General features: G+C 32.1%; 1 protein-coding gene across 1 annotated transcript; it reads left to right on the plus strand.

Moving 5' to 3' along the window:
* The first annotated feature begins 3,373 nt into the window (after positions 1–3,373).
* On the plus strand, positions 3,374–17,408 carry LOC132718931 (protein PIF-like). Its single transcript, XM_060702636.1, has 15 exons — positions 3,374–3,598; positions 3,998–4,098; positions 5,651–5,787; positions 6,610–6,707; positions 7,472–7,613; positions 8,468–8,577; positions 9,155–9,217; positions 10,054–10,251; positions 10,863–11,063; positions 12,024–12,185; positions 12,843–13,046; positions 13,688–13,860; positions 14,373–14,475; positions 15,304–15,383; positions 17,123–17,408. Exons 1-15 carry the CDS (start codon positions 3,526–3,528, stop codon positions 17,171–17,173), a joined length of 1,896 nt encoding a protein of 631 aa, XP_060558619.1. The 5' UTR covers positions 3,374–3,525; the 3' UTR covers positions 17,174–17,408.
* Positions 17,409–17,747: the final 339 nt, after the last annotated feature.

The following is a 17,747-nucleotide window of genomic DNA, read 5'->3' on the forward strand; positions in this document are numbered from 1 at the left end:
ATGCAGACTCTGTATTTTAATCCGTTATAATAGCCTTGTTGTTTTAGTTTTTAATGATAAATCCAATATTGATTATGCATATCAATATTGGACAGAACGGTTACCAAGTGATTAAGATCATTGACTTGAAACAACTTGAATCTCACCACCCGCCAATTTGGGATTTGGGACTCTTTCATGCGATGAAGCTATAAAGTCCAGGTAGCTTACTGGAGGTCTAAGCTTCTACTCGGTTATCTGTTCTTGCCTGAAATGATGCACAAAAGAGCACATAAGGTATTCCTCCACCAGTGAAACTCGAACGTCGCCATATCTCATTTACAGTGTTGCTGTGACAAAAAAGTACTGTATAATATAATGTCATTAAGCATTTATTTCAGTCCGTGGTAGCAGGAATATTTAATAACAAACAAAACATTAACCAGAAGTTTACTAAGTTTACAAAGTGCCATAATTCGGCCACAACCAATGTTAAAGCTATGGGAATGGAAAGTGTCCGTTAACAATTATTGTGAAGATATGTAACCACTCATCTCATAAATAAATTATAACGCTACGCATTAGGATCTGACGAGCACCAATATGAGGTCATCTCGTGACCTTTAAAACAGCCAATCATCGACGAGCTTTCACAATTTTGAAAGCGATGCGGATTATAATTTTAACCGCTGAAAACCAATACCGAGTATGTAATTTTCAGGATTTCGAGAACAAACCTGGCGTTGTCCATGAAGCCGGCAGGTAAACTGACAAAAGATTCTTGCCCTTTAAAATTTTAGTCTATTTTTCCAGTTTATTTGTTTTAAATGATTTTATAAATTGTTTTCTTACACAAAATAATAATTTGCTTTTACTTTCACCGACATAGTAGATATTTTGATACTTCGTCTAATGCCTATCTGTAAAGGACAGTTTGAGTTTATGGCTAAACAAGCTTTCTCACAATGAAGGCGAAACATATACTGTGACAATCAGATCTACAGGCAAGAAATAACTTAAATAGATCTAAAATTTAGTCATACGAGTATTTGACATATATTACGTTTCAAGTAAATCTTTATAAAAACCCTGTTAGTCGCTGTGTATTATACGGATTTTACATATTGGACACTTTACCACATTTTAAATTACATACTTGTGACAATCTTATATTACAAAAGTTAAATGAGCCGCGTCATGACAAAACCAACATAATGGGTTTGCGACCAGCATGGATCCAGACCAGCCTGCGCATCCGCGCAGTCTGATCAGGATCCATACTGTTCGCTATCAGTGTCTCTACTTGTTATAGGGTTTGTGAGCGAACAGCATGGATCCTGATCAGACTGCGCGGACGCGCAGGCTGGTCTGGATCCATGCTGGTTGCAAACCCATTATGTTGGTTTTGTCGTGACAAGGCTCAAATCTTGTTTTATGGAAAGTGAAAAGAATTGTCCATTTCCAAAGATTGGACATTTTTTCGACTGAAACACATTGTACATTGCATACCTAAAAGTTTTATGGCAAATGAAAAGATTTGTACACTTCCGAATATGAAATCTTAGCCGAAACACTAATGTAAATTTGATCGGTCTAACTGTAATGCCGATAGCAAAGTGACCAGACCAAAATGTATCGGTGATAAAATCTTTTAACATGCCAAATATCCGTGCATTACTGTAAGTAAAGTCGGACCTAAGGCTATCCGGTTACATAGATTAAATCGAAGAATGATCTTACAAATGAAAAAAAAATACAGTGAAAACATTCAAGTTATTTGAGCAGTGCATATCTATAAATAAATCATTTGTCCAATATCTTTAACCATTCATGTCCGAGTTAAGCAAATATGTTTACCAGTAAATCTATGGATACAGACGGGGCTTAACTTCAACAAATGCAGAAAAATGGGTTTATGCTTATCACTAAAGATTCAAAACCAAGACATACATAGCAATAAGCTACATAGCAATAGGCCTACAAGTTCCTACATTAAATTGATATATATTTTTCACTGCAGATACAAAATCAACGGCAAAGTTCTATTTATACATTTGGCATTGAAGACAATGCCAAACGGAAACGTCCTATTCAATAAATAAGGCACTAAAGATACAACATAAGATAACTAAACTTGATATGTTCATTACTGAAGGTACAAAATATACTAATTCGTTGTAATAATTCGTAACCTAATTTTATCTTATATCACGCAAGATACAAAATAAGCAAACTTAATATATTTTAAATCACGGACGACACTAAATAAGCGAAATATCCAGTATCACGCACGGTGGAAGTTACAAAACAAGCGTACTTAATATTATCTTATATCAGGAAGATAAGAAATAATCGGACTTGATACATCTTTATCTTAAATCATGGCAGATACAAAGTTAGCCAACTTAAAAGATACAAAAACAAGCGAACTTAATATATTTTATATAAGGGAAGATTAAATAACGAATTTATTATATTCAATACCACGAAGGATAAAAAAACAAGAGAACTGAATGTCTTATATCACGGAGGTTTCGAAATAAGCGAACTTAATAAATCTGTATTAGATGTAACGTTACTGATAATATACCTAAGATACCCGGCCCAAAAAGCGAACTTTATATATTTGATATAACGAAAGATACCAAAACAAACGAACGTGCTGTAAATAAATAAACGTGTTTAAGATCATTATTACATATATTATATTCCACTTCCACGATACGCTATGTTAATAAATAATATCAATAATCATATTTCATTTTAAAATTTGACATGCTTGTTAAATAATAATTCAATTGCAAATTATGTAAGTAACTTTATGAAACTGATTCGAATATTATGATGTTGTTATTTCTAATCGCCTGACTTCCTTTATTAAAACAGCAGTTTATTAGTGAATTTTAAATGTCTTGCTCCATTCTTATGTGTTGTAATACTTCTATAAGAGAATTTTGTTTTAGACTTTCATCGGCCTCGGATATATTATTATGTAATGCAATCGAATGACAATTTATTGTGGTAAAAGATTGTTCAAATTAACCAATTAACCATTTTATTTCGAATACATCCACTATATGATGATATCTAGATGTTTTATCTAGTTTTAATAACACAGACCCTATACTTTGCTTTCTTTTTGCCGCGCTTAAGCGTGACAGTTAAGTTTTTCCTTTATATTATATAAAAGTAGATTTCTAATAAATATATAGTCGCAGGGTGTTTGCACTCCTGATTTGCACTTAAATACCTTATTAAACAATGCACATGCGAATGATCTTTAACGTATCGACTATACACGATGAGACAATACCACATTCATTAGATTATTATTTGTGAATTTGAACTATGGCCATTCCGTTTGATTTAACAGAAGGACTGCGGCAAGGAAATATTATACGGCCTATTCTCTTTAGGCAATTTGTCGTAGATTTTCTGATACCGCTGCATTAACCGGTGGTCACAGTGTTTCATTAGCAAAAAGGTGTTATATACCCTACGATTCATGTGTGTGAAGGGTGCAAATTTGAAATCACGGACTTGCTTATGGAATTTCGGAAAATGTTTGGAAGAATATTTGGAATAGTTCTATGTTTCGCGGTTTCCGGTGCCGCATTAGGTAAACTACATAGCTGGATATTTTTTCATTTAAATTTTAAATAAGTTTATGGATCAATATATTACTTTTTTAAATTAATTTTTGTCAAGATTTTTTTCTCTTAATTAATGTTATTTCTAAAGAAAACCCGTTTTGCAAGAATAAAAAACTCTTCTGATGAAAATAATTTGTCATAATACATGATTGTTATAATTTGTAATTTACATGTACTGTATATTTTTAAAAAAAAATATTTGTATTTATTGATAAATGATTTTTGTTCAGACTTATGACTAAATTATTTTGCCATATCTTTTAAGATTCCATCGCAATGTCGTCATGTTAAAGTCCTTTGTTTTCAAACTTCAATTTGGGTATTAAGCAAACAAAACATACCGACTATTTTATTATTTATTTCAGACCTTGATTGCAATGTAAAAGCAGACTTATTTTTCGTCATAGATGGTTCTGATAGCTTGTCCGACACTGATTTCGCCAAGAGCAAACAGTTCATGATAGAGGTACAACTAAAACATTTATAAACATTAAATTGACAAGATTTCTATAGTTTTCATAGAAGAACTCAAAACACAACAATATATTTATTCTATATCATTTTGTACATTTGTATTTCAACATCTCTGCAAAACGTTTAAAAAAAACAAAAAACATCTCTGCAAAACGTTAATATAAAAAACAAAACAACAACAACAACAACAGAATCCCTGAATCCCTAAGTTAAATGATCAAAGCAACAAAAGTAAAAATGTTGCAGGCTCGGCTTGAATGAGCCTGTTCACACCCGGTAGTAGTGTGCAAACCTCCGTCCGCCCCGGAGCACCGGCTAAAGCTGAATCCAACCTTGAAACATGAAGTGGTGCATTTTTTTTGTATTTTGAAACATCCCCAGATGTATTGATACTTTTACACAACCAAACAGCCAAACTGCCTTTCCTTTTCGTTTGTAATAAGGCATAATTTCTTTCTTTAATTAAATAGCAAACAAATTTTAATTTGCACAGAAAAAATATTCACGTCTTGACTGTTGATATTATAGCGACAATACTTATATTTTAATATATTGAGATGTTTTTATACATTGGCAACAATCTAACAAAAACCGCAAAAAATGCCTGAATAAGAAAAAAATGTAAAATGGAATCCATAATTAAGTGCAAAGAAACAAAAATGAATAAATAAGAAAAATAATAATAATAATAAAACAACTTACAACAACCCCAAAAACAACTCCAAAAAACAACAACAACAACAAAAACCCGACATTCTCGAGTGGCACACGAGTCATTTCACCAACAAATCCCGCTAAAAATTAGGGATTTAACTCAATACAGTGTTGGAGCAGAGCCCTAAAATGCTTGATCACAAAATGAACAAATATTGTTTTTTTTTTTGTTTGTTGTTGTTGTTTTTCTCGCCAATTTTTACATGTTTCATTCATTGTCATACCGGAATGCGGAATTTAGTGTGGTTGTCCATTCCTTTTTGTCACACTCCAAACAAATTACCATGAATTGAGTACCGCTCAAGCCGGTGGTAGGGGGCTAGAGGGATGATGCACTTTTACATTATCCCCTATGTACAGACTCAATCAAACCGAGTCTGCAATTTCCATGTTATTTTGTTGTGATTAATGCTTCCGATGGATCACTTTGTTTCATATTGTATAGTTTACTTGTATATTTACTGAAATGATACGTTTTACTGAAATGATACGTTTGTTTGTTTGATTGATTTTTACGCCACACTGACACAGTAATGGTCATATGGCAACATTCCAACTTTACTGGTGGAGGAAGACATCAGGTGCCATTCCGTGTATTATTTAAGGCACCGACGGGCACCTGTTCCGTAAGCTAGCTGGATAGCTTCCTCACAACAAAGAATCCAAAGTCCTTGTGGAAATTCGAACCCACAACGTTGAGGGGCAAGTGGAAATGATACGTAAACAACACCATATTTCACTACATGTATTTCAAAATACACACGTATATGCATTACCCAAATTATTTTGGTATGTATTATTCACATATTGACTGTAATACTGTTTTGCAGGTATTGAGAGAATTCGACGTCCAGTTAGACCGTATCCATATGGGTGCAAACGTGTTTGGAACGGATGTCTATGACCGCATACCTCTCCACGGTCCAAATTTTGGAAAAAATGAAAACTTCGCAAAAATGAAATACAAGTAAGGGTTTGGTGCTTGTACTTTAAAATGACTAAACATAATTTCATAAATATATCTTAGGAACATTTTCCCAAAATGAGGGTCATACTTGTTTTCTAAAATGTATGTTTCTACGAGCACTATCATTTATTTTCATTGATATTTTGTATCATAAAATTGAAAATAGAATTTGGAGAATACGTTAGTATGACTATATAGCGCACGTGGTATTTAACGCAGTTATCAATCTCCCACGCAGTGATATCCACTTACAGGATAGCGTTATCGGTGCGCGGAGTTTGTTCCATACTAAAAGTATTTGTCACGTATACTAAAAGTATTTGTCACGTACAACATATATTTGTATATATATAACATAGTGTTAGATAAGACACAGACACTTGGGGTGTGGAGCTCAAAACGCCTTTAAAATCCAAATAAACGGCTCACATTAAGTTTTTTTGATATATTTGGTCAGTACATGTGCTGGGATTGACAAATATGCATTTTATTTGGATTTTAAAGGCTTTTTGAGCTCCACACTCCAAGTGTCTGTGAGATAACACATGTAAGAAGATAAATATGTGGTTTATACATGTTTTAAAAATAAACATAAACTCCTTGAAAAACAGGGGTTTAACCCCCTCGGAACGTTTGAGATAAAAAAGTTTGTGTACTAAATAATTATTATTTGTCAGTGTAAAGTGATTTCAAACGTTCGGGAGTTAAAGTTCCCAAACGTCCATAGGAAATCAACATAATATAATTATTGTTTTTATAAGTATAATTCAAACAGTTTTCATGCGTTTGTATTTCGCAAGCTGTTTTTTTTTTCTTCTTCAGGCTCTTAGAAAAACGTATGCAGATACTCCGAAGAGTTCGGTCAGGAACGGCAACATATAAAGCTATCAAAGAGATGCGTGAGGAATTCCAAGAACGAGGTATTTAATTACTGTCTGATACATCTTTTTTTACAGGGACTCCACTGAGGTTTTTGGACATAACGGAAGTGGAAGTAATTTTAATATATTAATATACCACTTTCTATAGGTGTAGACTAATAACTTGAGTGTAAACTTTTAGATTTTCGCTCACACAATTTTTCCTGGAAATACTATTCTTTGAAAAGCGTTGAAATGCTTTTCACCCAAATCGGACTAAGACTTGCACTTAAAATAGGATTTTCATTTTATTTTTGAGGTTATTTCGTAAACCACCTTTTGCCTATCTTTTTTGTTTAAGTCGTTCCAGTTGATCTATATAAGAAAACTAAATTTATGTTTTTAGGCTTTTGGACTTCAGTTGAGACCCTTTAAACATTGTAAATTGATGATCACGAAATCGTCATGGTCATGACCGCAAAGGAAGTTATTTTCATTATCATCATCATCATCGTCATCGTCATCATCATCATCCTTTTAACATTGCTCTTCCATTATCATCGCCATCTCCATCTCAAGAAGAGCTTGACTGTATTCCCTAATTCTAGAGCCGGGCTTGGTTTACCGTTAAGAACTACTAGAAAAGCTAATCACCGTAGGTTTGGTCAGCTTGACTGTATTCCCTGAGCCAAAACCGGGCATGGTTTTCCGTTAACAATCACTAGAAAGGCCTATCACCAATTACAGTTGATTCATTTGCATCTCTATCATCCCAAGTGTTTATATTTAGACCCTATGATAATCCTGATAATTTCTAAATATAGGTCGCGCAGACGTCACTAAAGTTGGAATCGTCATAACCGATGGTAAATCTGTCAACCTGAATGCAACAGCGCAGCAAGCACGTTCTGCACGTGAAGAGGGGATTAACATAATTGCCATTGGAGTCGGAGATAACATTTTCAAGTATGAAATTATCTTTATCGAAATTATCTTTATCGAAATTATCTTTATAGAAATTATCATTATCTTTATTGTATGGTACAAACAGAGACATTGGTGTCATCTTTTGCTTTTTTGCATTTTGACAGTGTTATAATGATCTAGTATTTTGCATCGGAGTGAAAATGCTTCCTTGTTTACATATTACCTTTATCACATATTATTTAAAATTAAGTATTATTGTTTAAAATGAAATGCATCTTACAGCCTTTTTCTAAATGCACTTTTACATCGATATTAATTTTAAAACTCATATTTACCCTTTGTACCGAAAACAAAAAGATTACTTCATTTCTCGGGTTTATTGGGCCTATAATTAAAATGTATTTATATAAGAAGTTTGAATTTATATAAAATAAAAATGTATTTATGATACATTCAAGTGAATTTTTTTAAATCGAATTATGTATATAATACAAGTAAAATCTATTGTTTTAATCAAAAAAATTTATGTATTTAATCGAACCATATTTATAATACAAATGGATTTTATTTTTCTTATTTTTATCAAAATATATTTATGTTATGTTTCTTAATCGAAATATGTTTATAATCCGAGTAAAGTTTATCATTTTATTCAAAACATATTTATAATAAAAGTAAATTTGATATTTCTTAATCGAAATAAATTTATAGTCCAATGTAGAGTTTAAATCGCAATATATTGATGAAAAGTGAATTTTATGTAATTTTAATTACTTGTAATACAAATGAAGTGTGTGCTTAAAATAAAATACAAGCATGATACAAATATTTTTTATTGTTGTTATTTTTTTTAACTAAACAATAATTATCATGAAATAAAATTTATTTTAAAGACAGGAACTGATTAACATCGCCAGCGCACCAACTTCTATTTATGAGACGGACAACATCCTTGATGTGGTGACAACAATTCAGGACGCTATCAAAGACTATATTTGTACCCGTATGTATAATTTTGTGACTTTTCTTGGTATTTTTGTCCGTGTGATTTCACGTCGCACCAACACTGTAAAGATCACATGGAGACCTTCCAGCTAAACTAGTAGCCAGGTACTCCTCCGTACATTATTTCAGGCACGAACTAACACCTGAAAGGTTATATGGCGGCAAACCAGCTAAACTGGCAGAAGAACACGTTAGGCTCAGATCAACTATCCGTGCATTTTTTTTCAGGCACGAACAGGAACTTGAGTAAAACCACGGGCTTTTCATTGGCTAGTTGGATAGTACTTTGCATCTATGGGTTTCTTGATTTCTATTATGAAAGTCATCCAAATATGGACTTCAACTTTAGTTTAATTTGATGTGTCTAGATTGAATGGTAAAATGAACGCTTTTGAGGACGGTTTATTCGGAATAGACTGTCAGAAATATTCAAATTTAGACATTCCCATTGAGCAAAGACTTACGATAAAATTTCGTTTTTCAAGATTTTAAAAGCAAGAAATATGTATCATTTAAATATATTGATCCTAAATTCTTGCAATAATTAGTATACAATGTTTTTTTTAATCTGTCAGCGATTACAACAACAACTCCCACAACAGCGGCAACAACCACGCCCGAAAGTGACAGATTAGAAGGTAATATGAAGTTCATTTATGTCTTTGTGCTGTTCCGTTGAACTTATATTATATTTCATCGGAACATTTTACGTGTAGAATATGCAGACAAAATGTCAACAAGGGTTAAAGTATTAATGTATTAATCAATAGGTTATTTTTTCATGTTTATTTATTGAAAATTCCGTACGTAGAAAAAACATTTTACTGAATAAAAGTGATGACTTAATGTACGGGAGTCTATCTCTTTCAATAAGCTTTATAAATTTTTCATTATTCCATTTTCATCTTAAAACAGTTTATTTTTGTATAAATAAAAAAACACATTTTTACCCGAAAAGTACGAATTTTCAAAAAAGGATTTGTTACTAAACAAATCGCAGGCAAGTTTTTAAAAGCATGTCTAAACCGTGGACTTGGCAATGTTATAACTACGTAAATTCTAACAAAGACCAACTAGGGCACATTGATTTGACACAATACAGACGTGATACATTGAATAACAAAGAAAATTAGATTTTCGTACGATTCTTTACAAAGCCTTTCTTAAAGTATTTCATATTTTGGGCTATTTTTCATAACTAAACTCTAAATTCTGGAAAAAAGAAGGAAATATAAATTTAAATTGAGTAAATGATCTGAAAGTTATTGGTCAAGACCTACATCGAATAGTACGAATCTCAAAAAGGAGAAAAATCCGGTCCTTTGATGTCAAGAAAACCTCATAGAAAAAGACTCAGGTTTTATTGACATCACATGACCCTTTTTAAGCTATCCAACCTGATATAAAGATTAAGGAAAACACCTTGCGTCATTATTACTTTTAATTAAGCATCTTGGGTGATATTTTTTTCCAGATTTTGACTGCCCAGACTGTATGATAGATGGTAAACATGGATATACAAATCATCCTCACAGCTGTGAAAAGTTCATACAAATTATAGCAGACGAGAATGGTAAACGGACCTACATTTCCAAGAAATGTAGAGACGGGCTATTTTGGGATCAGTATCTGTCCACTTGCAGACGACCAGAGCACGTGAAATGTGAACATGGTGAGTGTAATATATAGATTTATATGTTGACGTTTATTCGTTCGTATAAGTTTGACATAGTTTGACTATTTTCTTTCTTAATGATCGATATGAGCAAGGGCAGCAAGTCGTGAGCCATCTCATCAGTAAAACGCTACTTTATACGGAATGTGCCGAAATTAGCCGGAATGTGACGAATTTTTACGAATGTTCAATCAAAACAATCGAAGTATTAAGTAAGAAAACACTTTTTTTGCTTCATTTAGGAACTACAATCACCAAAATAGTGAAGTATCTGGAATGACTGAAAGAAACCGACAAGGAATGTTAAATTACATAGAATGTATGGCCGTTTGACTAGTTATAAATTCGTGGATACTGAATTACTCACATTAACTAAACTTGTTAAATATTGCTAGGGGCAAGGAGTCAATTTACTTAGGTGCCCGTTTGTCGTAGTAATTATGCTGAGTTGTTCGACCATCAGATAAGCTGAGAAGTCACCAAGTTTATCTGCAACTGAGTCGGCGTGGCATTTTTACTTACGGAAAGACTGAAACAAGCAACATTGGCGGCTGATTTACATAGAGCATTCTAAATTTCACCAATTGGAATTTACTTTGATTTTACAGATCCTTGTTTAATATCCGGGGTTGTATCTTACGATATCGAGGAGCTTTGTAGCGGCTATGTCATGTGTGTAAATAAGCAAAGCGTACGCGCTTGTTGTCCAATAAACCACGCCTACGTTGCTGGAAAGGGGTGTGTTCTCAACCCCACGTGCATGGACACGTGCGACGGAGATGACGAGAATCATCTGATACATCCTGAAGGTGAGGAAATTAATAACTAATTACTTGTATGTAGTATTGTGAGAAATGCTGTCCAAATATCACTAAAGATTACGTGTTATCAGAAATTAAAGTACTTAAAGCTACATGCCTCTAGACGATCCGAAATATTTCTAGAAATATGCACTTAGATTTTCGGAAAAGTAAAAAAATTCAAATTTCAAGTAATAATTAACACGTTAAGTGCGATAAATGACATCTGAAATTGCAGTATTTTTACAATATTTATACCTCTTCAAAATTTGCATGGATCTGGAGATATGCATGCTTTAAGTCGGCTATGATTTAGTCTATTGTCTGATTTACTTTATATGTTTACGTGTTTGTATTATAAAATATGCAACGCTTAATCATTTTGTGTATTGGACCGGTACTAGCAAAAAGATAAATTGTACAACTGTTATCTTTCAAATCACTACAGAATGCGATATAGTAGCAAAGTAATTATGTGCCGGCCGGTACATAACGTTGTTTTAAAAAATTTCATGCCCATGTTTTCTCTATAATTTATCACTCAAGCAATTATTTAAAGTATAAACATTTAATTAAGCATTTGCGTCAATAGTACAATAATTAGTGCAAATATAATTATTCAAATTGTAAGAAAACGACCAAATATGAAAAGCGTTTAAACGTTTTTCAGTCAAATCGTGCTAAGAAAAGCTTAAAAATACGATTTTCAATTGTTCTAAAGTATATTTCTTGACTATCTTTGCCTATATTTCTGTTAAAAGTGTCACAGCTCATTTATGCTAGAAATTCAAATGTTATGTTTTAAGGCATTTAAACCTCAGTGGAGTCCCTTTAAAATATTTTACTCAATGATGAGCATAGTATATCTTAATCAGTATTATAAAAAAACAAATGGGACCATGCAAATGCATTTTATCACAGACCCCGTATTTCCTGATACAAACATACATCTTATATCTATTATTACAGTTTGTGACAAGTACCCGGATACAACCGACAACCGGAAGTACATCCAGTACGTAGAAGGTCATGGCAACATTTCAATGTCATGTCCGCCTGGAACAGTGTTCAACAATGAAAGTTGCAACTGTGACGTTCATGATACTAGGCCAAAGACTGGGAAACTCGATGGTATCCCCTCTTTATTTATCTACCTGTTGTTGTTGCTGTTTTTTGTTACATGTACATCACTCTGATTATAAGAAATTTGATATTCGTCAATTATACACAGTACATATGCCTCTTGTTTTCAGTCTCAACAAATACGAAAATAAATATATCCGTGAAAAATTTGCAATACACACGAATACTATTGAAATTATAGCTGTATTATTAAATATGTTGATTAATTAATTCAAAAATCAATTATAATTGTACTATGTCATTGTTAATTATTAATAAGATAGATTAAAAATATATTTTACAAAATTATCAATTCTCAAGCTATGATTGATGATAAGAAATGTTAACATTTATATGAAACAATATAAAAACTACCTGAATTAAAAACACTGCCTCGCTCTTTTCAGGATTGAGCGTTAACGATATTTATTAAAATTTCCTTTGGTCACGTGGATTATTGATTATTCTTTCTTTGCTTAATATAAAACTGAACACAGTTATGACAAAATGCCAAATCATTTTCATGATTAATACCTGTTCACTAGTCATTTACACATATAGACTATGGGCATAATGTCACTTTAATATTGTATTGTTTGTCAACGCTCATGAATTTGACGTCATCAACATGATATGACGTGGCTCATTTATATTTACATTTTACAGACTGCAATCCAACAGCAAATTTTACATTTGAGAATGACTTCAGTGACACGGCAGGAGGAGCCTACGTCGGAACTCAATTTGTCGAGTTGCTCAACGGGCATGCGCAGTTCACCGGAAACGGTTTGATGAATATTTATAGGTTTTCTATGGATTCTTTCGCACAGAAACTGGTCCTCCGTATCCGATTTAGGCCATCAGCATCAGGTAACTTTAATAATGTTTTTAATTCAAATAACAACAAAATACTGTATTGAGCAATTTATTTATGATATTAAAAATATTAAAGCTGCATGCCTTAAGATGAATCAAAATTAAAAAAAAACTGAAATTGAGGAAAATGTACCCAAAAAATTTGATAAGTAAAAACATTTAAGCTTCAACCGGTAATTAACATGCTATATGCTATTTATGGCTGATTTTGCAGTATTTATCACCATATTTCTACTGCGTGACACAGTATGGGCGGTTGTTCCATATTTTGATCTCTTTTGATAATTTACGTGGATTGTAAGTGCCATTTGTAATATATAAATAACATTTTTGTTCACTTTACAATATTCTACTTTTAAATACATTTTCTTTAAATTTTCATGACAAATAACATGAATCTGTAAGCGTGCTGCTTTATGATGCATACTAAAAATATCCGTATGATGAAGACAATCTTGAATTTAGCGACCAGTTTATAGTTAATCAGCCCGTTTGGACTTTTCTGCTCATATTAATATATCATTCTTATAAATTTCATGAAGTTTCAAGGTGTTGATCCTTAATTGTAGACACATTTCTCCGGAATATAAATAACATTAATTGTGCTGATTTTTTAAAAATATTTTCTTTAACAGGCAGGAGTAACGAAGCCCTCCTAACAAACTGTGTTTACAGCGAAGGAGAAAATCCGAGTATTTCTATCAGGGTCGTGCGATCGTCTTCTGCAACTACCATTGTCTTCTCAGCCGTCACAGGCACAACTTTAGCTTTAGAAACACAGCAAGTCGCCATCCCACTGAGAAATGCTGTAAGTTTTGTTTACCTATACAAATAATGGAAACTTTTGCAAAATGGCCTCTGCATAAAACTGAAACATAAGCAATAAAAAGGTTTCCTCAAACCTAGTGCAGTTGATGGTATATTATGTTAGGGACATAAAGAATGCTTTAATTGAATTTATGTTTGTTTAATTGTATTGTATGTTCTATTAAGTATATATCTAAGGACATCATTTGGCTTTTATGGGCATTTCGTGGTTACTGCACACTTCCCTATACATATATTTGCATTTATGTTTCATACGTCTTTCATATCTAGTCAAAGGTTTGAAATAGGCGATGATTTCTGAATCAGAAAGCTTTAACGCAGAATTTTGAGTACCTTTTTGTTTTGTTGTTTATTTAAGAGGCTTGACAGAGATCAATGCTTAAACTTTCGCCCAAATGTAGAACATTTGTCATTGATAAATGCTTTTCTATTTCGGCTCTATTTCATAATTATGATTTAAACTTAAACATTTTGTTGTTATTGTTATTGTAGAATGTATGGAATGAAGCGACATTCATGTATGATGGCAGCAAATTGTATGGTATAATTGATGATGGAACAGGCCCAGCAATGGTCCAGTCAGCACCACTTATTGGTAAGCTATTGTGAATTGTGAATGATTTTTTTAAAAATTTATTTGAAGTCATCAGCTAAATATGAATGTAAAATCTATGTCAGTGGCCAACCATGTGCCTTGTTCCGTCGTGTCTTTACTTTGTTTACCGGTAGATAAAAAAAGAAACAAAGAGGGAAAATCTTTAAAGCAATGTACATTTTACTTTATTAAGAATCATTTCTATAAACAGGCACGTACATGTTGCATTCCTGACATTGCAACAAATTATTTACTACCAAAAGTTATCAATTACAGACCGACAAATGCACTAGTAACTTATCTTGTTTACACAAATATTGAGTTTCTTATAAGTATCAGTGTTCAGTTATTGTTTGGGTTGTATTGTTAACACATTTGTATTGTTTGTAGTGATATTGTAAATGCCCTATGGATTATACTTATTAAAGCAGATGTCAGCTGTAACATGACAAACATGATTAAACATATCTATAACAATATAAAAACATGTGTAAAAATATCAAATACTATGGATGAATCTATTTTTTTTTTCGATTTTACAATTGGATTAAAACAAGGCGACCCATTATCTCCCCTGCTGTTTACATTATTTATCAATGATAGTTCTGAGAATGTAAACTTTGATACTATGACATATAAGGATCTTGAACATTTATCAATGTATTTCATTTTGTTTGTTTGCTGATGATATTGTTATATTCACTACTCAATCTCAATTAAACCAGTAATGAAACATGGGGTCTCAAAATTGACGTTTATAGAACAACGTGACATAAAACCTGATCAAACAAACATACATTAATTAATCACAATGCTTCCTTGTTTTAGGCGATATTCTGATCAGAAAGAGTGGAGTGATTCTTGGAGCCGGCAGTCAGTTAGAATCATATACAGGAGATGTTGATGAGGTATCTACTTTAGTCAAAACAATTTTTAAAAATGTTTTTATTTTGTTAGCTTAACCTGGCTGACTTTTTCTCTATCTCGATTTAAAACTCTTGTTCACTGTCGTCGAAAGTGTTGTATTAGTTGAATGCCAGGAAAAACAAATGGCGTTAAAAAACGTTGAAGTTGATATTGAGGTTTTAAAAAGTGAACTACCTTTGACATGTTTTAAATAAATATGAATAGGTAACAATAAACAACTTTTAAATAGAGAAAATAAGATGCCCTAAAGAAAGCCCAACACGTCAAAATTGAAAATGTTGCAGGCTCGGTTTGATTGGGTCTGTTCATGGACGGAACTGTAAAGTGCAAACTACCGTCCACGCCCCCTAGCACTGGCTTAAGCAGAATTCAACATTTAAACATGAAATGGTAAATTTTTGAATTTAGAAACATCCGCAGATGTGTTCATACGGCGGTTATCATGCAACCCTTTTAATGTGACACCAGTAGTGCCCATTCCCATGAAAAGCTGGCGTATGGTCCCCAGTAATAAAAAGCTTGTGGGCCCTAAGCGAGAAAACAATGGGCGGAACTAAACAAAATGAAATTTTGAAAGGGCATCAGAGGTTATGAAGTCTGCATATCACAGATAAGACGTCAAAAGACAAAGTTAAAAAGCAGGCAACATATCCTAAGGGTGATTAAACATTATTCAAGTAGGAATATTGGAACCTTTTTTTTATTTATTTCAAGAGCTGTTATAGAATTATATTTCTTTTAGAATTCAAAATGTCAATCAAAATAAGTAAGTGGCATTACGGGTTGTTTTCTGATGCGTTCAATTGATTTCATGCTGCATTTGTGTCTGCTAAGCTATTTATACATATTTTAATTATTTACCATTTTCGTACCAAGTTGATTTCTCATTTGCTATTCTATTCATTGTTATATAAATGTGCAAGTGTTTCATATTGTCCTTGTGTCTGAGTGATAATAACACAAGACTTTCATACTATGTTAATCTTTGAGTAAAATATTATTTTCAAGAAAATTTATTGAAATCCATGAAATCCTTACTGAATGTTTTTAATTTAAGTTAAAAAATGTTCAAATTTTGTATTGAAAGCTGTATTTCCTATTTAAGGTCAAGTGAAGTTGGTCTTGTCTTAAAAAACTGCCATTTTTTAAATGATACTATATATTCATATTGTGACCACTAATAGTGTATAGAGTTTAAAACAAATCATATCTACTTTGAATGTTCAAAGCGGAGTCATGTTTATTTCATATTTACAAAGAGGCTGTGTAGTAGTTGTCAATATTTTCAAACTTAAGCATAGTATATCTTTAAATGAATAAATTTATAGAATTTGTTTTTAAGACACTAAGGCCAGTTTACTCTCAAATGAAATTTCTCTTACAAAAACATTGTATCCATTATAATGAAAAGAAATCTTTACAAATGTAACAAATTTAATTAAATTTTAACTTAATAAAATACATGCATGTACATAGATATTAAGAGTTCTACAAAATAAAGGCAGCTTTTTTTAAAAAATATGTCTGCATTCTAAAAATATCTATTGTCTTCGTTGTCCAGAAATAACTGCCCACAGTGTGTAAGAAATCTAGTTTGAAATCGATGTTAAAATCCACGTGAAAACCACACTCAAAAACAATCAAATTTAAATTGTCCTAGAGGCTGTGGCGATTTCTCTTAGTTCTTGTTTTAAGATTCATTTAAATTTGTACATTTCAGTTCCAGTTGTATAAATGTTTTCCGGCCTATGTAGAAGGTTACAGATCCTGATGGAGTCAGTTCAGAGGAAACTTACATTCTTAACTTTCATTAAATCACAAATAACAAGAAACTGTACAGTTTTACATCGTTTGAGTGTTAACCAATGTAGCTGAATATTCGACAAACATTTAAAATTTGAGTTTTACAGCCTAAATTACTACGCTGCTCAAAGGCACTGACAATAAAATATTACTGACTGTTCCTTATCACGTGACTATTCCTTATCACGTATTTTCTTAATTTTTAAACATATATAATTAAAAAAAAACGGATTTGTGTGTGTTAAAAGTACTAGGAGTAATAATTTCCTTTTGGTATTTTTATTGATTGTTACATGTTTCATTTAGAATTTCATTTTGTATTAATGACTATTTTACCAGATTTGTTTCTTTTTTTTAATACTATACATTATCACCCCATGCATTTGTACACTGATTGTGTTTTGAATAAATAGATAATTCTCTCAGTTTTTTTTTAGAATTTCATTTTGTATTAGTTACTATTTTAACAGACATGCTTCTTTTTTAATAATGTATAATATTTTCCCATGCATTTCAATTTTGTACAATGAATCGTTTTGAAT

This window comes from Ruditapes philippinarum, unplaced genomic scaffold (genome assembly GCF_026571515.1).
Source record: "Ruditapes philippinarum isolate M1 unplaced genomic scaffold, ASM2657151v2 ctg4105_1_1_1_1, whole genome shotgun sequence".
In the NCBI taxonomy this organism is placed as follows: domain Eukaryota; kingdom Metazoa; phylum Mollusca; class Bivalvia; order Venerida; family Veneridae; genus Ruditapes; species Ruditapes philippinarum.